The sequence below is a fragment of the Bombina bombina genome, chromosome 9, assembly GCF_027579735.1.
Source record: "Bombina bombina isolate aBomBom1 chromosome 9, aBomBom1.pri, whole genome shotgun sequence".
Taxonomy (NCBI): Eukaryota; Metazoa; Chordata; class Amphibia; order Anura; family Bombinatoridae; genus Bombina; species Bombina bombina.
In genome coordinates this window covers 75,852,477-75,874,793 of record NC_069507.1, presented here as the reverse complement: position 1 = coordinate 75,874,793, position 22,317 = coordinate 75,852,477, and the positions used below count along the sequence as shown (strand labels likewise).

At 37.5% G+C, this 22,317-nt stretch overlaps 1 protein-coding gene across 3 annotated transcripts in view; it reads right to left on the bottom strand.

The window, feature by feature from the left end:
- The window catches only part of PRKG1 (protein kinase cGMP-dependent 1), a 1,360,211-nt gene that overhangs the window by 111,009 nt on the left and 1,226,885 nt on the right, over positions 1 to 22,317 (bottom strand). For all 3 annotated transcript variants that reach the window (XM_053692228.1, XM_053692227.1, XM_053692229.1), the window contains one exon: positions 12,859 to 12,924. In XM_053692228.1, coding sequence (XP_053548203.1) covers positions 12,859 to 12,924 — 66 coding nt within the window. The remainder of the gene's footprint in view (positions 1 to 12,858; positions 12,925 to 22,317) is intronic.

The window sequence follows — 22,317 nt, the reverse complement described above, 5'->3', positions numbered from 1 at the left end:
ATATTAAAAGGATTTTTTACCTTTTATTTTTATTTATTTTAACTTAATTTATGCACTGTCCATTACTTCATGTCACAGGTTGGGTCTATAAAGAAAGGCTTATCTAGCTTGATCTCATACATCTTCTAGAGTGACTTGAGCTGACTTAAGTTCAAAAGATCTCAGCTCTCTCATCTCCCTGAGGGCAGGGGCTACAGAAAGTGCTCATTTTGCAACAAAAAAACAAGTAAATTGTTTGCTGCTTTGTAACACACCGTTTCTGTTTCTGTTTACTTTGATTTAACATATCTGTTTTTACTTAAGTAACACTAAAAACTATTAAACCCATAAATAATAATATATATATTTTAAAATATCCAGTGCCATAGGGTTTCAGGGTACTTCCTATATGTTGTTCTCTCTAAATAGGTCTTCGGAGGTATGGCCACCTGGTGTACCTGCCCACAAAGAGTCTCCATAGCACACATTTTAGTTCCATTCTCCCAGGTGCCACATAACTAGTGCATTTGGACACTGGTTGGTTATCTATGTATTATAGATTTTTTTTTTTTATATTAATTTTAATATTTATTTAATATCACTTTAAATTAGAAAAATGTACCATCACTCGAGATTTTTTTTTAATAAAAGATAAAGGTGAGAAGGTTTACCACTCTTTGCATATAAACATTTCTGCATAAACCTATTTTGTTTAATAATATATTTTATTTTCAATAACTGACTGTGTCACCTGAGAGAGAGCATATGCTTTTGTTATTCACATCTAGTAACAGAAAATGTGATATGAAGGTCAGAAATGATTAATCTAATTAAATAAATTACGTTCAAAGATGTCCTTTAAACTAAGATAAAAAGTAAAAATCTGGTGCATTGAGGCATTTATATTCTCAGAGGTGAATAAAAATAAATGAAATATAAGACTCATTATGTACAATGGTTTCGATTTATTCAATTACAATATTACACAACTAGTATTTAAATTAAAACACAATTACAGAATACAGCGCATACGCACATAAAGGAACATTAATTCTGATGCAACTTTAAGGGACATTTTAATGTATGTAATTTTTGCTAAGTATAGGGTTGATCGTAATCCTTTATCATTAGATCTTCTACAAATTCACTATTAAAGTTTATGGAGATTTCTGTAGGTAAATCATTTGAGGTTTAACACCTCCCAAAATTCAGTTTATTACTTGCAATACACTGCAGATCTTCAGCAGAACATGACCGCTGAGCCAATTAGGAGTAGCTTACACATGTAGCAGCCAATCACCAGTTTGGGGAGGTAAAGGGACCTGAAACCCATAAATGTTCTTTCATGATTCAGACAGACAAACAATTTTAAACCATTTTCCTTCTATTATCTAACTTGCTTTGTTGTCTTGATATCCTTTGTTGAAAAGCATACTTAGGTAGGCTCAGGAGCTGGGAGCTAGCAGCTGATATATACCTCTTGTCAATGGCAACCAATGTGTTCAGCTAGCTTCCAGTAGTGCATTGCTACTCGTTCAATAAAGGATATCAAGAGAATAAAGCAAATTAGATAACAGAAGTAGGTAAATTGGAAAGTTGTTTAAAATTGTATGCGCTATCTGAATTATAAAATAAACATTTTGGGTTTCATGTCCCTTTAAATACATAGGGACAGTTTATTAACATCTCCCTGCTCATATGAGCTTATATGAAAATGATCCACCAGTGCTGTGATCCCTCACTATACTCTAAAAAAGCAAACTTTTTACCATATCTCTCGAAGGGGCAATGCCTGCATTTCTGGATATACAGTATTGAGCTAAAAGAAAATGTGAGTTTTGTTACATTTTATGATTGAATTGAAATTTACTTTAGAGTTTAGATTTTGTCCTTTAAGTTTTATACTGTACTGTAAAAATGGTTTCCCCTTAATGTGTTCCCAAATGACTTGTTATTCCATTTGCAGGGTATAAAATGTATGAGAAATTGCTCCTCCATGTTTCTTTTTGTAAATTAAATAGCTGGATGTGCTCTTTGAAACCACAATTCATTAAAGTAGGCTAAGCTTGCAGAGAGATCAGATATCTTTATCTTATCATTCAAATGCTTCTCTTTCTCATATCTGTCTCTATATCATACAAGTAAAAAATAACATTTTAGAATTGTATCTCTCCCAATCCCTGGGACTGTAATTTCTTCAGCTGGCAGTGTTTACATAGCTTGTCAATAGCCTATACTTAAGTTTAAAAACTTCAGTATAGGTATGGTTACCACCGTCAAAATCAGCTATTTCAAATGCCAATATAAAGGCAAAGGAGCTATTTGTCAACAATTGAATACCCTCCAGCAGACAAAATGGATAATTGGGAACAAATTAAAAGGGAGAACATTTACTTTGGGTAAACTGTCTCTTTAAGTTGTGCCCTTTCTATTTTGTGTTTTGATGTATTTAGGCTTTATATACAGCAGTGTATTTAGTATTATGGTTGTAAAAACTGTATGTTGAATGTTTTTGTGTTACTTCAACAAATTCAGAATACATGTATAATATTTATACTAAACTAGAAGCAAATACAAGTTAAAATGTAGTGGGTTAGCACACAGAAAATGTGACTTTTGAAGTGGGCGGTGGAGCCTGAGGTATTTGAATTTTATATCTATATTAAAAAGTAAGTTATAGCGCATCTTTGTTACAACTGATTAATTAAACACCATCTAAAATATCACTAACATTCCAGATCTGTTTCTATAAAGGGGAGAGTGTACCATCACTTTAAAGGGACAGTGTACTGTAAAACAGTTTTCCCCTTAATGTGTTCCCAATGACTTGTTATACCAGCTGCATGGCATAAAATGTATGAGAAATTGCTCCTTCATGTTTCTTTTTGTAAATTAAATAGCTTGATTTGCTCTTTGAAACCACAACCCATTAAAATAGGCTAATGTTGCAGGCATTGTTATATTATCACTCAAATGCTTCCCTTTTTTATTTCTGTTTCTGTAAAATACTTAGAAAGAACAATAGAAAAAGGACATTTTATAACTTTACCTCTCTCATAACCCACACGGAGTGTATTTTTTTTGCTGGCTGTGTTTACATAGCTTGTCAATACCCTATACTTAATGGGACACTCAAGTCAAAATTAAACTTTCATGATTCAGATAGAGCATGCAATTTTAAACCACTTTCGATTTTACTTCCATTAACAAAATGTGTACAGTCTTTTTATATTTACACTATTTGAGTCACCAGCTCCTACTGAGCATGTGCAAGAATTCACTCCATATACGTTTATGCATTTGTGATTGGATAATGGCTGTCACATGGTACAGGGAGAGTGGAAACAGACATAACTTTAAAATGTGTCAGAAAACAATCTACTACTCATTTGAAGTTCAGACTAAGTGCTATTGCATTTTATTTCTATTTCTAGATTGTAAGTTCCCACGGGAATAGGGCCCTCAATTCCTCCTGTGTGTGTTTGTAAATTTTGTCCTGTCTCTTACAAATTTTATATTATTGTTTTATTTTAATTAACTGTATCCATGGACAGTGCTGTGGAATATGATGGCGCTTCATAAATAAAGTATAATAATAATTATAATTGATTATGTGAATATAGTTTATTTACTGGCCCTTTAAGTATAGAAACGTACAGTATAAGTAGGGAAAGCACAAGCAAAATCATCTATTTCAAGTGCTGATATAAAGGTAAATGAGCTATATGTAAACAATTTAATACACTAAAGCAGGAAAATCGTTGGGAACAAATTAAGGGTAAGCGGTCCCTTTAAGTTCTGAAGTTTTATGTAATAACTACATACATGTTTCATCTAAAATCACATTGCATTAAAAATCATATTCATTTCTTCAATTTAGAGAGAAATGTATTATCTCTAGAAAAAGGGACATCATGGTATTTTGACCACTAATGCCAAAGTTCAAGAGTTGCGAATAAATTTAAATTACTAGCAGAAACACATGAATGTAATGCTTTCTTGAAAAAGATGTAAAAGGTTCATTAGCTTAATGGATTGAGGTTGTGCAATTTAATCCTTCAACTAGTAACGGATACACGGGTTTTTCAGACACAATCTGAGATATGAGCGTACATTTGTTGAATTTAAATGTGCTGCAACATTCAATTTTTTTGCTGTTTTGTTTTGTTACACAATATATGAGGAAAGTAATAATATTAATTTGTTGTGCCTAGAAAAGTGGTTGTATTTTTTAAATTAAAAAAATAATAATTTGAAAGCTTAATTTTTTTTCAGATAAACTGCATGTCTTTTAATTCAATTTTGCAGTTTTCTGTATTACATCTAAATATTATAAATAAAATGCTGATTAGTACACAGTTTGGCAAAAACGCTGCAGCCTTGCGTCTACGACTAGGCAATTATTAAATATTATGGATGTTGAGGTTTATTATCAGATCACTGTCCAGCTTAAATGAGGTATGTCAAATGATATTTTAATTGAAATGTCATATTTCCCAGATGAAAGCAAAGTCGTTTGTACTTATTATTTATTGTGTGACAGTGATACAAGTTCAGCTGCTGATTAGTTAGCTCAGCTGGCTAATTGCCCAGTTAAAGTACCTATTCAACCTTCTGGGCTCCATGATCTAAAGGTCTCTGGGCTGGCGAGATTATTAAAGAATGTTCGCCAGTCTTTCTATTTCCCTGGTAGAATGATCTAAAGCCACTTTTTACCCTGAAAATAGGGTGTCTCGCTAAGGGGCGTATACTGCATTTTCGTAAGCGGAAGAGATGTGGACATTACAAAAGTGCACAATAAAATTTGTATTTAAGTACACTGGATGCGCAAAAATCAATTTGAAATTTGTACTTTTAAGTACAAAATACAAAGCGTAATTGTTGTTTTTTCATAAAACGGGCTGAAAATGGGCGTACCATGGGCGTATATGAAATAGACACTCTAATCCCAGCATATTTTTGTAAAGATTTTCGCACTACAGATCTCACAGGTTTTTTTCTCTCCAACTTAAAGGGACATTCAAGTCAAAATAAACTTTTATGATTTATAAAGAGCATGCAGCTTTAAGGCACTTTCCAATTTACTTCTATTATCAAATTTTGCACTGTCTTTTTATATACACACATTCTGGGGAATAAGATCCTACTGAGAATGTGCACAAGATCACAGGGTATAGTATAATGTGGATATTCAATCTAATTATGAACATTTGAAAACAAAATTAACATTTGAAAACCAGAAATAACATTTGATTACTGAATTTGAATGGATTTTCATTCTTATCAAAATTCGACTGTCCTAAACGAATGTCCACAGGACTATTCATTCTACCAAGCGAATTCCAATTTCACCACATTTGCCAATTCCCTAATCACCACCAGCTTATTGACAACTGTGTTGTGCACTTCAGGTTAGCGAGCAGTATATAGAGCTGGAACTTTATATTTTTGTAGTGACTGAGTGCTCTATATATACTGTGTATAAAAACTGCAAAAATGGAAGCCGCCAACTTTCCATTATGTTTATATCAAAAGAACACTAAACCCTAAAAATGCTGGACTAAATGATGTATTCCAAGAAGAGATTAGCCTAAGATTAAAGGGACATTCCAGTCAAAATTTAAATGCACATAGATGAATCACATCTTTGAATAGAAACATATTTGCAATATACATGTACTGGCAAAAATGCTTCTAGTAAAAGTTATAGCTGTTTTAGTGTTAACATTTTTCTCTGCACGTGCATGTGAAGCATAACTAGATATTATCACTGCATCCACAATTTAAACAATGCAGCTGCGCAGTTCATCTGTGGGGGCTTGTATCATGCCAGCAATTAACAAATTGAGTCAATACCAGATGGTACAAGCACCTTAGCCTCTCTCAGCAAGTGTTGTGTTTAAAATGCTGGTGCACGGTGCATACTTAAATACACTTTTAAAACAGCTATAGCTTTTATTAGAAGCATTTTTGCTAATGCATGTATATTACAAAATTGCTTCTGTTCAATACCGAAATGTACCCATGTGGTTTCCAATTTTGGCTGGAATATCCCTTTAATATATAGATCTGTTTTTAAAACTTATATTAGTTATTATTTTTTAAGAAATAAGTGTAACATTTTAGTTTAATTTTAGTATTGCCCACCACCATGTTGTAAATGAATATGAAAGCCAAACATTTATTTTGTGTTTCAGACAGTGCATACTATTTTTTAAAAGTTTCCAATATACTTGTATTATCAAATAGTTCTCATTGTATTCTTTGGCCCCAATTTATCAAAGTCTGGCGGACCTGATCCGACAGTGCGGATCAGGTCCGCCAGACCTCGCTGAATACAGCGAGCAATACGCTCGCCGTATTCAGCGTTGCACCAGCAAGCAATACGCTCGCCGTATTCAGCATTGCACCAGCAGCTCACAAGAGCTGCTGATGCAATGCCGCCCCCTGCAGACTCGCGGCCAATGGGCCGCCAGCAGGGGGGTGTCAATCAACCCGATCATACTCAATTGGGTTGATTTCCGGCGATATCTGTCCACCTGCTCAGAGCAGGCGGACAGGTTATGGAGCAGCGGTCTTTGTGACCGCTGCTTCATAACTGCTGTTTCTGGCGAGCCTGCAGGTTCGCCAGAAACACGGGGCATCAAGCTTCATTCAGAGCTTGATAGATAGGCCCCTTTGTGTAAGAGATGCCTAGGTAAGTGTCTGAAGTACTACATGACAGGAAATAGTGCTGCCCTCTAGTGCTCTTGCAAATGTATAGCATTCTTACAAAACTGCTGCCAAATAGTGCTCGAGATGTGCACGCTCCTGAGCTTATCTCCCTGCTTTTTAACAAAGGATACCAAGAAAATTAAGAAAAAATGATAATAGAAGAAATTGTTTATAACTTCTCTTAAAAATACAAACCTCAAATATAAAAACCATTGTGGTGCCCTCTGTTTTTCTTTTATGTCTTTTCAACTTGTAGAGAAGGCAACTTTTTCTAGTTTTACAATTAAGGTGTTTATTTTTAGGAACTAAAATGAATTATAATTTGGCAAACTAATTTTGAAGAGAGAAAAATATCTTAAAGGGACATACAACTCACAATTTGTCTTTCATGATTCATGAGTATCAAATTTTAAGCAACTTTCTAATTTACTTTTATTAATAATGTGATTTGCTTTGTTCTCTTAGTATCTGTTGCTAAAAAGCATACTTAGGTAGGCTCAGAACCAGAAATGCCCTACTGGGAGCTAGCTGCTGATGGGTGGCTACATTTATATGCCTCCTGTCCTTAGCTCACCTAAAGTGTTCAGCTAGCTCCCAGTAGTGCATTGTGCTCCTTTAACAAATGATATGATGAGAATAAAACAGATTTGACATCAGAAGTAAAAGGAAATGTCTAAAATGTTAAAGAAAGATTTTCTATTTTATGTCCCTTTAATATACAGTTGTCATTTTCATTATTATAATATTCAAATGATGGTTTTTAAAGGGACACTGAACCCCAAAAAAAATTTTTTTGTGATTCAGATAGAGCATGCAATTTTAAGCAACTTTCTAATTTACACCTATTATTTGAAAAAGAAGGCATCTAAGCTATTTTTTGGTTCAGAACCATGGAAAGCACCTTTTTATTGGTGGGTGAATTTATCCACCAATCAGCAAGAACAACCCAGTTTGTTCACCATAAATGGGCTGGCATCTAAACTTACATTCTTGCATTTCAAATAAAGATACCAAGAGAATAAAGACAATTTGATAATAGGAGTCAATTAGAAAGTTGATTAAAATTGCATGCTCTATCTGAATCACAAAATAAAACATTTGGGTTCAGTGTCCCTTTAAGGTCACTTCTAGAAAGGCAGAAGAAGACATTAGTATTAATCAGTAACAAGTACAATTGTTTTCCAGTGATGACACAAGCTATATTTTTATATTATAATCATTGACACTAAAATAGAAAAACCATAACAATGCATTTGTCAGTGTTTATATAAAAATGTCAACAGTCTATGAAACACCAACACATAGGGTCACTTAATCTGCAGTTTTCACTTCTATAGCTATAGTCACCAGTCTTATATGACAATATCTTGAGTAGAAATAGAACCTCAGTATTGTTGTTGGAGTAAAAAAACAAACAAAAAAAAAAGTCATCAATAGACGTTTTGGCTTTTATCTTTGTTATACTGAACATTCTACTTTTTGCAATAGCCATTTCTAAAAAATGTTTCCTGCAGTCAGTTATGTTTTATGTTGGCCGCTTCTTCAGCTATCTATTTTAACATTACTATTGAAGTTTGTCAGTAGCTGGAAATGAGCAACAGTTGAAAAACTGAGAAAATAAATTGCATTTCTCAAACAAATGAACCACCTGAAGTGTTCAGCTAACTCACAGTAGTGCATTGCTGCTACTTCAACAAAGGATATGAAGAGAATTAAGCTAATTTCATGAAAGAAAAACGTTGGGATTCATGTCTCTTTAATTCCTGCTTTGTAAATGAACTAAAAAGAAACCAAAATGTAAAGTGACACAGAAGTAAAAACCTGTTGGGTGGAGTTTGGCTATTGAAAAAATACAATTGCAGCAAACAAGATGTTAAAGGGTCATAAAACCTCAATTTTTTTTCTTTCATGATTCAGATAGAACTTAGAATTTTAAACAACTTTCCAATTTACTTCTATTATCAAATTTTTTTCATTTTATTGTTATCCTTTGTTGAAAAGCAGGAAGGTAAGTTCAGGAGTGTGCACGTGTCTGCAGCACTATATGGCAGCAGTTTTGCAACAATGTTATACATCAGCAAGGGCACTAGATGGCAGCACTATTTCCAGTCATGAAGTGCTTCAGGCATGTGCACACTACCTACCTAGGTATCTCTTCAACAAAGAATAACAAGAGAACAAAGCTAATTTGACAATAACTTAAATTATGCTTACCTGATAATTTTCTTTTCTTCAGATGGAAAGAGTCCACAGCTGCATTCATTACTTTTGGGAGGAGGCAAAGACACCCCAGCCAAAGGCTTAAATACTCCTCCTACTTCCCTCATCCCCCAGTCATTCTGCCGAGGAACAAGGAACAGTAGAAGAAATATCAGGGTAAAAAGGTGCCATATATAAAAAGTAAGGGACGCCCCACAGAAAATATACGGGTGGGGAGCTGTGGACTCTTTCCATCAGAAGAAAAGAAAATGATCAGGTAAGCATAATTTAAATTTTTCTTCATAAATGGAAAGAGTCCTCAGCTCCATTCATTACTTTTGGGAAAACAATACCCAAGCTATAGAGGACACTGAATGCCAAAACGGGAGGGTACAATAGGCGGCCCATTCTGAGGGCACCAGACCTGAAAAAAAATGGGTAACAAAACTAGAAGGAAAAGGCACCAAGGACACTGACCCGCAGATAGTCCAAAAGCCTAACTAGAGACCGCAAGCAGACTGACTGAACCAACACTCCTCCAGGAGAACCATCACCCAGAAGTCGGTCCCACACAACCTTTACTAGTACAGTAACAAAATCCCCAAAAGGGAAAGGACAAGGGTAAGCCAAAGGGATACCCAAAAGGTACAGCAAAATCCATAAAGGAAAAACCCCCTTTAAAGGAAGGCCAAGGCCACAGAGACCCGAATGGATCCCGAGAACAAGGGGAGACGACGCCCAACCCATAAGGAGCAACCGGGCATCATCAAGGAGAAGAAAAATCTCCCAAACATCGTGCAACAGCACCGAAAAAGACAGCTGAAGACAAAGTCCTCAAAACGTCAGAACTCAGAGACTGAGCAAACAGAAAATTACAAGTAGCAAACTCAGAATAAGTCCAGTAACACTCTGCCATCCATAGGAAGACACAGAGAAAACCCTATCCATAAGGAAAAAACAGCCGAACAAAATAGCAAATTGCCCAACCTCCAAGACAGAGGACACTCACCAGGCAATGCAGGGTGCCAAGCCTACTCACAGATCTCAAAGGGGGAGAGGCACAGAAACTCTAAAAAAGAGGTCCACTGTCTGGTTATCTCCGAACCAGATAAAACATCTGTTCCAACCTCCCGAACACAGGAGAGGCCCCTAAAAAAGAAAAAACACCTCCGTAAGGAGGACAATGAGCCCCCTGAAGAGCGACAATAAACACCTGCCCATAAAACAGGAAGTCGTAGGAAGAACCCGAGAGGACACAAGGCCACATCACCAACGAACACAGAAGAACCCCTTAAAACACCATTGTGCTAGCACACATACCAGGCGCAAAAGAGACAGCCGAGCAACCACAAACCTTCCGTTTGCTAAGCAGGAAAACCCACTATCAGGTCACGTTAGTTGGCTGTCCCAAGGGAACCGTATCGTCCGGCACAAGACAAGCCCCAAGAAGCCCCGGCACTCAGTAAATCTGGCCAAGTTGTAAAACAGAACAGCCAGAACAAGGGCTAAGCCCAAGTACCCCGGAAACTGGAACCCCCAAGCCTGTCCTAGGATCATAAGGTCCGGTAACATCCCACAGCGGGATCCATAAAGAGAAAACAATGAGTAAAACCCTCGACAACCGAGACAATCAGGACAAGAAGCCCGGGCCCCACAAATGTTTAGATTTAACAATCTTCCAGGAACATAAATCCCTCGTCTGATATCAAAAACAGACTTCCCAGGGAAAAATCCAGAACAACCCGGATAACAAGAGCAAGAAGCCCTTGCAAGTCCCGACCCAAAGGGAGCCCAGGAGCCCAACACTCCAAAGAGCCAGGGCCATGAAACGACACTAAAGCTAACAGGAGTCAAAGCAACATTAACATGATTGTGTTTGAAAAATGTGGCTAATCCCCCTTAAGGGACACAAGACATTGCTCATTTTATCAACCTCGAAAGGAGGAAAGGCTGAGTAGACCTCACCGGGGATCGAACAAGCAACCCTCAGTTTGCTACAGTACAGAGTAGCCACAGAGCATTAGTATGCTGAACTAGCTGTCCAGCTTGCCACGAGCTCCAGACACAAGATGAATGGTGAGGACAAGTCACCCGAACAGAGCAACGTCAAACCTCCACATCACCTCAGATTTGAAGTCACAGGACAGTAAAACATGGGTTTGGATGCCACCTGAATGGTAACACCTGAACCATATGAGTGGAAAACCACTAGGACCTCTTCTATCCCAAGAAGGAGATGCAGAGCATTCCCAACACGGGTAAAGGACCCCTAACCGGAGCCCAAAAAGACCTCACTGTCTAATGTCCTGAAAAGGAACAACCAACTCCCGAAGGGAATCCAAGTCCCCCGAAGGTGACCCATCCACAAGGAGAAACATACAAAATCCAAGAGGTCTCAATGAAGAAGAGAACCACTAAAGGGGAGAGGGCCCCCCCCCCCGAGGCAGATGGGACAGCAGTCCCTTGAATCCCCAAGCCTGAGGAACAAGGCGCTCTAGAATGGCCTAAAGAACATAACTGACTGACCTGAGTCAATGGGGCCAATTCGCATTCGTCACAGGACGAAGAAACTGAATCAGAAAGTTGAACAATCTCAACATAAGCATCCTCCATAACTGGATAAAGAATACCACAAAATGGACTAAATATAAAACAATTTAAACTGCACCTGACACCCACAATGGCTGGGGCACTCACCACTTCCTATGAACCAGACTCCAGTGGACTAGAATTCTCTGTCGCCACACAGTCAGGAATACGGAAATGGGAGACCAAAATGTAAACACGCCTGGTCACAAGGTGAACTGTACAGTCCAAAAAAAGTGTGCCCGACCATAAGGTTGCGTCACTTCAAAAGGCTGTTATATTCCAAAAGCCACAAGCCCAGTTAACACCACACATAAGCAGATTGTATCAGATAACAAACATGATTAAACTCCCCCTGTTCAATAATGCTCCTCAGGAGATATTAACCCTTGATTCCAAGATACTAAAGAAGTCCCATTGACTCCCAAATGAGTTACAGTACAATCATGAAGAAGTAAAATGAAATGATCTTACCGGAATCTATGCCATGGAACAGGAACACGGCCCTTCAAGTGTGACGGATAGTAGCCTCGCCTCCGCCATGGACTTGAGAGAAGAAAGCAGGCATTGAAGCAAAGTTCAACAACGCTGATTGCTTGAGGAGTTGTTAAAATGAGTCGGGATGGTTTCACAGAAAGACTCTTCCTGCATCTCCGGGCTCTAACTTTCATCTAAGCCCTCAATGAGAGACTGACAGGATTTCTTAAAACTCCCGTCCCATGTCGAAGAGTATTACCCTCCATAAGAGACGAAAACAAACTTCTAACACTTCTCTGCCAACCTCCTGGGACGAAAGGCAAAGAATGACTGGGGGATGAGGGAAGTGGGAGGAGTATTTAAACCTTTGACTGGGGTGTTTTTGCCTCCTCCTGGTGGCCAGGTTCTTATTTCCCAAAAGTAATGAATGCAGCTATGAACTCTTTCCATTTATGAAGAAAATAAGTAAATTGGAAGCTTTTTTTAAATTGTATTGTGAATAATTAAAGAAAAATGTTGAGTTTAATGTCCCTTTAATATGTTTTAAAAAGGTTTAGACCTGGCATATCAATGTTATACTATAGCAAGAGAACAGAAGTGTTTTGTAACTACAATGTGTTTACTTCTCCTTTAACCACTTTTTTTTGCTGGTACAGGCACTAAATCCTTTATCCAAACTGCTTGGGACCAGAAAAGGTTTGGATTTTGAAATATTTGTATATTTTCATCTGTATAATGGGACATCTTGGAAAGGAGATGGGACCAAGTGTAAGCAAAAGTATCTTCTGTCATTAACGCAATAGTTACATGTCATAATACACCTAATACTTTCAACCTAAAGGTAGCTTTAATACATTTAAATATATATGTATATTTAGATATCTGATGTAAACATGTACTTACTCTCTGTCAATAACAAGGCATGTCACAGCCTCTGCAGCTATCACGTTTGCGGTCCTGACATCTTCCCTGGAGAAGAAAAGAGAATAGATATATTTTAATGACATCCCATCCTCAGCTTTGTAATTAATACATGCTCATATATACATTTTATTAGATTAACACCAGATTATTTTTCTCTGCTGCAAAATACTATATATTGGGCGGACTGAGCTGAGCAAAAACATAACTGCAATATAATTATTCAGTAATTTTGGTATTCTATACAAATCAGACTGGCAAGAATAAAACATTTTCACTACTGCATATAATACTGTAGATTATTGTAAAAGATTGTTTTCCATGTAATATCCCTTTCGGCTTGCAGTAAACAGAGAAAAATAATAAACATTTGTTGTAATGTGTGTATTATGGATTTGTTTATGTACTTTATGGAAGAAAGGACACAAAATCTGAATAAAGTTTTCAAATAAACAGAGGAACTGCAGCTGCCAGAGTTTACTGCATAATTATGTCTTATAAAAAACCCTTTGGCGATTGTATTTCAAGAACAAGAATATTATTTCAATTGGTTTGTGTGATTATCTTTATGTTTTACATAAAAAGGAAATTAGCTTTAAAATAAATAATACCATTTAAGACACATAACAAAAAAATGACAATCCAAATTGTGTTTAATTGCGTATATATTAACCCCTTAGTGACCGAAGACGTGCAGGGTACATCTGAAAAAAAAAGGCAGTTAACGCCTGACAACGTACCCTGCACGTCCTCGGCTAAAGTGAGTGCTGGAAGCGATCAAGATCGCTTCCAGGCACTATTACAGTACTGCAGGGATGCCTCGATGTCTAGGCATCCCTACAGTGCTGTTATGGAGTGCCGGGACCGGATTGATCACTCCCCCTTGAGTGATCACTTCCGGTTTTGCTCCACGTGGAGCCCGGCAGTGCAGCAGAGCATCGGAAGCGATCGGACACGCTTCCGATGCTCTGCTAGTGTGCTAAGTGCCTCGGTGGGTCGAGGCACTTAGTTAGTATATGAATTAAATAAAAAATGGGAAAAAATAAATAAAATATAAAATAAAAAAGCCCCACATATAGCGCCCCCCCCTCCCCCATGAGGCTTCCAAAATGGCGATGCCCGGTGCATCATGGGGCATCTGGGGGTGTCCCTAGCCTGTCTCACCATAGGGGCAAGCTAGGGTCACCCAATCTGAGCCTTCTTAGAAAAAAAAAATAATAATAATAAAATACCCCATTTGTCTGATCATGTCAATATTTGTAAATATTGACTCTGATCAGTGTGGATCTCCCTCCCTCTCCTCACTTGCCATTTTGTTGGAGAAAGAGAGAGACCTGTATTTTAGCAGAGAGAGATTTCTTTCTTTTATTTGTTAAAAAATTTAAAATCCAAAGGCTCTTTTCAGAGCCATTAACCCCTAGCTTGCCAGTGATCACTATAAATCACTGGCAGTAGCACAGCTGCACTTTTTTTTGCTGTCTGTGCATTTTTTTAGGGGTTAATTTTTGTTGTTGTATTTTTTTTTAAAAACTCAAAGGCTCCTTTCAGAGCCATTTAGCTAATTTAATTTAATTTAAAGACTATTTAACCCCTAGCTTGCCAGTGATCGCTATACATCACTGGCATTAGCATAGCTGTACTTTTTTGCTGTCTGTGCATTTTTTAGGGGTTAATTTTTGTTGTTGTAATTTTTTAAAAACCTAAACGCTCCTTTCAGAGCCATTTAGCTAATTTAATTTAATTTAAATAGTATTTAACCCCTAGCTTGCCAGTGATCGCTATACATCACTGGCATTAGCATAGCTGTACTTTTTTGCTGTCTGTGCATTTTTTTAGGGGTTAATTTTTGTTGTTGTAATTTTTTAAAAACCCAAAGGCTCCTTTCAGAGCCATTTAGCTAATTTAATTTAAAGAGTATTTAACCCCTAGCTTGCCAGTGATCGCTATAAATCACTGGCATTAGCATAGCTGTACATTTTTGCTGTCTGTGCATTTTTTTAGGGGTTAATTTTTGTTGTTGTCATTTTTTAAAAACCCAAAGGCTCCTTTCAGAGCCATTTAGCTAATTTAATTTAATTTAAAGAGTATTTAACCCCTAGCTTGCCAGTGATCGCTATAAATCACTGGCATTAGCATAGCTGTACTTTTTTTAAAAAAAACCCAAAGGCCATTTAGTTAATTTAATTTAAAGAGTATTTAACCCCTAGCTTGCCAGTGATCGCTATAAATCACTGGCATTAGCATAGCTGTACTTTTTTTTAAAAAAACCCAAAGGCCATTTAGTTAATTTAATTTAAAAAGTATTTAACCCCTAGCTTGCCAGTGATCGCTATAAATCACTGGCATTAGCATAGCTGTACTTTTTTTTTAAAAAAACCCAAAGGCCATTTAGTTAATTAATTAATTTTGTTTTTCTGTGACAGATACAAAAATGTCACAGAAAAGATATAGTGTTGAGGAGGCGTATGCCATCCTTGCGTCAGAGTCAGATGCCTCTATGTCTGACTCAGACCCCAATTTTGACCCTGCCATATGCTCAGATACATCATTAGATGCAGTCTCAACTGATAGTGATGTATCTGTGGCTGCTAGCCCCCCTGCCAGCCCCCCTGCTAGCCCCCCTGCCAGAAGGAGGCGTGTTGCTGCCATTGCCGCTGAAGAGTGGGTAACGCCTCATCTCCAGAGGCCAGATATCCCACCCTTCACAGCAAATGCTGGCATAAATATAGATGTGGCAGGTTTTAGCCCCCAACAGTTTCTGGAGGTGTTTCTGGGTGATGATGTATTGGGGAACATTGTCGCCCAAACTAATTTATATGCCCATCAGTACCGTGCTGCAAAGCCTGAAACATATTTGGCATAGCAGCAATGGGCCCCCATCAATGTGCCAGAATTTAAATAATTCTGGGCATTGACTATGCTGATGGGCATCATAAAGAAACCCTCCGTTCGCTCCTACTGGAGCAGTAGCCCCATCTGCTCTACCCCCATTTTCTCCCAGAGTATGTCGAGGCAGAGATATGAAATGATTCTTCATTTCATGCACTTCAGCGACAACAGCCTGTGCCCCCCTAGGGAGCATCCCCAATTTGACAGGCTGTATAAAATCCGCCCCCTGATTACCCACTTTTCTGCCAGGTTTGCAGAGGCTTATACACCTGGAAGGAATATATGCATTGATGAATCCCTGATGAAGTATAAGGGAAGGCTGGGATTCAAGCAGTATATTCCTTCCAAGCGCTCCAGGTATGGGGTAAAGGTGTATAAGCTCTGTGAGAGCGAGACTGGGTATACTCAGGCCTTCCGGGTGTATGAGGGAAAGGATAGCCACCTTGACCCTCCAGGTTGCCCAGAATATATGGGAACCACTGGCAAGATTGTCTGGGACCTGATATTACCCCTAATGAACAAAGGGTATCACTTGTACTTAGACAATTTTTATACAAGTGTCCTTTTGTTCAAGCTACTGTATTGCTTTGATACAGTAGCTTGCGGTACTATTAAAAAGAACCGCAAAGGTTTCCCAGGACAACTTGTACGCACCCGGCTACGAAGGGGGGAGACCTCTGCTCTGCGCCAAGAGGAGCTGTTGGCACTGAAGTACAGAGACAAGAAGGATGTATACCTTCTTACCACCATCCACACAGAGAGGACGGTGGCGGTCTCTGTACGTGGCAGAGCTGAGATCATAAGGAAGCCAGTGTGCATCAAGTCTTATAACAGACATATGGGTGGTGTTGATCTGGCAGATCAGCTGCTGCAGCCCTACCTAATTATGCGGAAGACAAGGGCCTGGTACAAAAAGGTTGCAATTTACCTAATGCAGATTGCAACCCACAACGCTTTTTTGTTGTTCAAAAAAGCAAACCCCGGAATGAAACTGACTTTTTTACAATTTCAGCTCCAGATCATTTCGGGGATTTTGTACCATGATGCACCTGCTCCCCGGGCGGTGATGGGAGAGAGCAGAGTTGGGGCTACTCATTTTATTTTTAAAATCCCCCCTACTGCCGCAAAGCAGAGACCACAAAAAAAATGCAGAGTCTGTACCAAGAGGGGGCAGAGAAGGGACACTGTATATCACTGTCCTGATTGCCCTGGACAGCCTGGACTCTGCATTGGGGACTGCTTCAAGCGGTACCATACAATGGTCAATTTTTAAAAAATAAATAAATTTGCTGTTATTTTTTTTTTGTTATGTTTACTGTTAAATTTTTTGTTATTTTTTTACTTTTAATGTGCCAGATTTTTACATTTCACTAATATATTTTTTTTTCTAAAATGGGGCTGTTCTTTTTTTTTTTTTTACAAAAACCCCTGTCAAACCTATGCATGGGGACATAGGTGTACTCAGGGTGCCTAGCAGAAAACAACCTGTAGTATTTTTTTTGCACTAACTTACAACAGTCTCTCCTAAATCATAGTCAAAAAGCAATGTGTGTGTAAAAATGAAAATTGAAAAAATGCCACCATACACTTTCTCCAATTTTTTTAGCTAAAACAGTTACTTCAAATGCATCAAAGCACACCATATACAATACCTTGGGGTGTCAACATTTCAAAAATATGCACATTCATGGCAATAAATAAAAGTGGGGTTTACAATAGGCCCCAAACTAAAGATAGGCCTATCAGAAGAAATACTCTCACTTAATAACTAAAATCACAAGTCATAAAATTGTAACATAACCTTCCCAAAATCCTGGCAAACCTATGCATGGGGGGCATAGGTGTACTCAGGGTGCCTAGCAGAAAACAACCTGAAGTATTTTTTTGCACTAACTTACAACAGTCTCTCCTAAATCATAGTCAAAAAGCAATGTGTGTGTAAAAATGAAAATTGAAAAAATGCCACCATACACTTTCTCCAATTTTTTTAGCTAAAACAGTTACTTCAAATGCATCAAAGCACACCATATACAATACCTTGGGGTGTCAACATTTCAAAAATATGCACATTCATGGAAACAAATAAATTGGGGTATGTTAAAATACCCCCAAAAAGACAATAGGCAAAGAAAATATGTTAAATGTGAAAAAAAAATCACAAACGCATGTTGGACATTTGGCATTACACCCCCCGAACAAGCCAAGAAACTTATGCATAGGTGGTATCACTGTACTCAGGAGATGTTGGTGAACACATATTGGGGTCTTCTTTGGCAGTAACACATAACAGGAGCTGAGAATTCATGTCTAAAGTACAATGTGTGTGAAAAATAACACACAAAAAATGACTGCCTAATAGTTTGACAAAGAATTAGTGCATGGAAAGTGTTAAAATACCAGCATTTGAAATACCCTAGGGTGTCTACTTTTCAAAAATATATGGTTTGATGGGGGTAAATTACATTGGCCGGCTTCAGAAATGTCCTACATAGGACATGGGTGCATGGGATGTGAAAATTCCAAGTTGAAAAACTGGAATGCGCCCCCTAAAAATAAGGCCTTTTAGCCCCCAGAGAACCCAACACACCTATACATGGGTGGTATCACTGTACTCAGGAGATGTTGTTGAATACATATTGAGTTTTTTTTTGGCAGTAACACATAACAGGGACTGAGAATATATGCCTAAAGTACAACGTGTGTGAAAAATAACACAAAAAAAATGACTACCCAAAAGTTTGACAAAGACTAGTGGTTGAAATAGTGCATGGAAAGTGTTAAAATACCAGCATTTGAAATACCCTAGGGTGTCTACTTTTCAAAAATATATGGTTTGATGGGGGTAATTTACATTGCCCGGCTTCAGAAATGTCCAAAATAGGACATGGGTGCATGATGACAGATATGAAAATTCCAAGTTGAAAAACTGGAATGCGCCCCCTAAAAATAAGGCCTTTTAGCCCCCAGAGAACCCAACACACCTATACATGGGTGGTATCACTGTACTCAGGAGATGTTGTTGAATACATATTGAGGTTTTTTTTGGCAGTAACACATAACAGGGACTGAGAATATATGCCTAAAGTACAATGTGTGTGAAAAATAATGCAAAAAAATGACTACCTAAAAGTTTGACAAAGACTAGTGGTTGAATTAGTGCATGGAAAGTGTTAAAATACCAGCATTTGAAATACCCTAGGGTGTCTACTTTTCAAAAATATATGGTTTGATGGGGGTAATTTACATTGGCCGGCTTCAGAAATGTCCCAAATAGGACATGGGTGCATGATGACAGATGTGAAAATTCCAAGTTGAAAAACTGGAATGCGCCCCCTAAAATTAAGGCCTTTTAGCCCCCAGAGAACCCGACACACCTATACATGGGGGGTATCACTGTACTCAGGAGATGTTGTTGAATACATATTGAGGTTTTTTTTGGCAGTAACACATAACAGGGACTGAGAATATATGCCTAAAGTACAATGTGTGTGAAAAATAATGCAAAAAAATGACTACCTAAAAGTTTGACAAAGACTAGTGGTTGAATTAGTGCATGGAAAGTGTTAAAATACCAGCATTTGAAATACCCTAGGGTGTCTACTTTTCAAAAATATATGGTTTGATGGGGGTAATTTACATTGGCCGGCTTCAGAAATGTCCCAAATAGGACATGGGTGCATGATGACAGATGTGAAAATTCCAAGTTGAAAAACTGGAATGCGCCCCCTAAAATTAAGGCCTTTTAGCCCCCAGAGAACCCGACACACCTATACATGGGGGGTATTACTGTACTCAGGAGATGTTGTTGAATACATATTGAGGTTTTTTTTGGCAGTAACACATAACAGGGACTGAGAATATATGCCTAAAGTACAATGTGTGTGAAAAATAATGCAAAAAAATGACTACCTAAAAGTTTGACAAAGACTAGTGGTTGAATTAGTGCATGGAAAGTGTTAAAATACCAGCATTTGAAATACCCTAGGGTGTCTACTTTTCAAAAATATATGGTTTGATGGGGGTAATTTACATTGGCCGGCTTCAGAAATGTCCCAAATAGGACATGGGTGCATGATGACAGATGTGAAAATTCCAAGTTGAAAAACTGGAATGCGCCCCCTAAAATTAAGGCCTTTTAGCCCCCAGAGAACCCGACACACCTATACATGGGGGGTATCACTGTACTCAGGAGATGTTGTTGAATACATATTGAGGTTTTTTTTTGGCAGTAACACATAACAGGGACTGAGAATATATGCCTAAAGTACAATGTGTGTGAAAAATAATGCAAAAAAATGACTACCTAAAAGTTTGACAAAGACTAGTGGTTGAATTAGTGCATGGAAAGTGTTAAAATACCAGCATTTGAAATACCCTAGGGTGTCTACTTTTCAAAAATATATGGTTTGATGGGAGTAATTTACATTGGCCGGCTTCAGAAATGTCCCAAATAGGACATGGGTGCATGATGACAGATGTGAAAATTCCAAGTTGAAAAACTGGAATGCGCCCCCTAAAATTAAGGCCTTTTAGCCCCCAGAGAACCCAACACACCTATACATGGGGGGTATCACTGTACTCAGGAGATGTTGTTGAATACATATTGAGGTTTTGTTTGGCAGTAACACATAACAGGGACTGAGAATATATGCCTAAAGTACAATGTGTGTGAAAAATAATGCAAAAAAATGACTACCTAAAAGTTTGACAAAGACTAGTGGTTGAATTAGTGCATGGAAAGTGTTAAAATACCAGCATTTGAAATACCCTAGGGTGTCTACTTTTCAAAAATATATGGTTTGATGGGGGTAATTTACATTGGCCGGCTTCAGAAATGTCCCAAATAGGACATGGGTGCATGATGACAGATGTGAAAATTCCAAGTTGAAAAACTGGAATGCCCCCCCTAAAATTAAGGCCTTTTAGCCCCCAGAGAACCCGACACACCTATACATGGGGGGTATCACTGTACTCAGGAGATGTTGTTGAATACATATTGAGGTTTTTTTTGGCAGTAACACATAACAGGGACTGAGAATATATGCCTAAAGTACAATGTGTGTGAAAAATAATGCAAAAAAATGACTACCTAAAAGTTTGACAAAGACTAGTGGTTGAATTAGTGCATGGAAAGTGTTAAAATACTAGCATTTGAAATACCCTAGGGTGTCTACTTTTCAAAAATATATGATTTGATGGGGGTAATTTACATTGGCCGGCTTCAGAAATGTCCCAAATAGGACATGGGTGCATGATGACAGATATGAAAATTCCAAGTTGAAAAACTGGAATGCGCCCCCTAAAAATAAGGCCTTTTAGCCCCCAGAGAACCCAACAGACCTATACATGGGTGGTATCACTGTACTCAGGAGATGCTGCTGAAGACATATTGGGGTGTTATTTGGCAGTAACCCTTAACGTTCTCAGTAAATGTATTCTTGAATTGCTATTTTGTCAAAAAATCACCACTTTTTTTTTTTTTTCAAACTTTGGCATAGATTGGTGGTAAAATAGTTGCATGGAAAGAGTCAAAATACCCCATGTTTAATACCTTAGGTTGTGTTCTTTTAAAAAATATATATATGTGAAGGGTTAATCAGGGATTCCTGACAGATATCAGTGTTCCAATGTAACTATCGCTAATTTTTTTTAAATTTTTTTGGAAATAGCAAAGTGCTACTTGTACTTATTGCCCTATAACTTGCAAAAAAAGCAAAGAACATGTAAACATTGAGTATTTCTAAACTCAGGACAAAATTTAGAAACTATTTAGCATGGGAGTTTTTTGGTAGTTGTTGAAGTGTAGGAGATTTTGAGGGTCAAAGTTAAAAAAGTGTGTTTTTTTCAATTTTTTCCTCATATTTTATAAAAATTTTTATAGTAAATTATAAGATATTATGAAAATAATGATATCTTTAGAAAGTCCATTTAATGGCGAGAAAAACGGTATATAATATGTGTGGGTACAGTAAATGAGTAAGAGGAAAATTACAGCTAAACACAAACACCGCAGAAATGTAAAAATAGCCTTGGTCCCAAACGGACAGAAAATGGAAAAGTGCTGCGGTCATTAAGGGGTTAATATTGGGTTCCAAAGAAGTGACCCGTATATATATATAAATAAACCTTAAAGGGACACTCAAGTCAAAATTAAACTTTCAAGATAGAGCATGCAATTAACAAAATGTGCAAAGTCTTTTTATATTTACACTTTTTGAGTCATCAGCTCCTACTGAGCATGTGCAAGAATTCACAGAATATATACGTATATGCCTTTGTGATTGGCTGATGGCTGTCACATGATACAGGGGAGTGGAAATAGACATAACTTTGAAATGTGTCAGATAAAAAAATATCTACTGCTCATTTGCTCAAGTGCTATTGCATTGTCTTTTTATTTTGTATTTGTAAATTTACTGTATTTACTGGTCCTTTAAAGGGACATAAAAATGGGAAAAGGAAATATTCTGTGTTACAGCATTTTATTGTTCTATTGTTGTTTGCATATATATATGTATTTGACCCCTGCAAAAGGAATAAACACATAGGGCA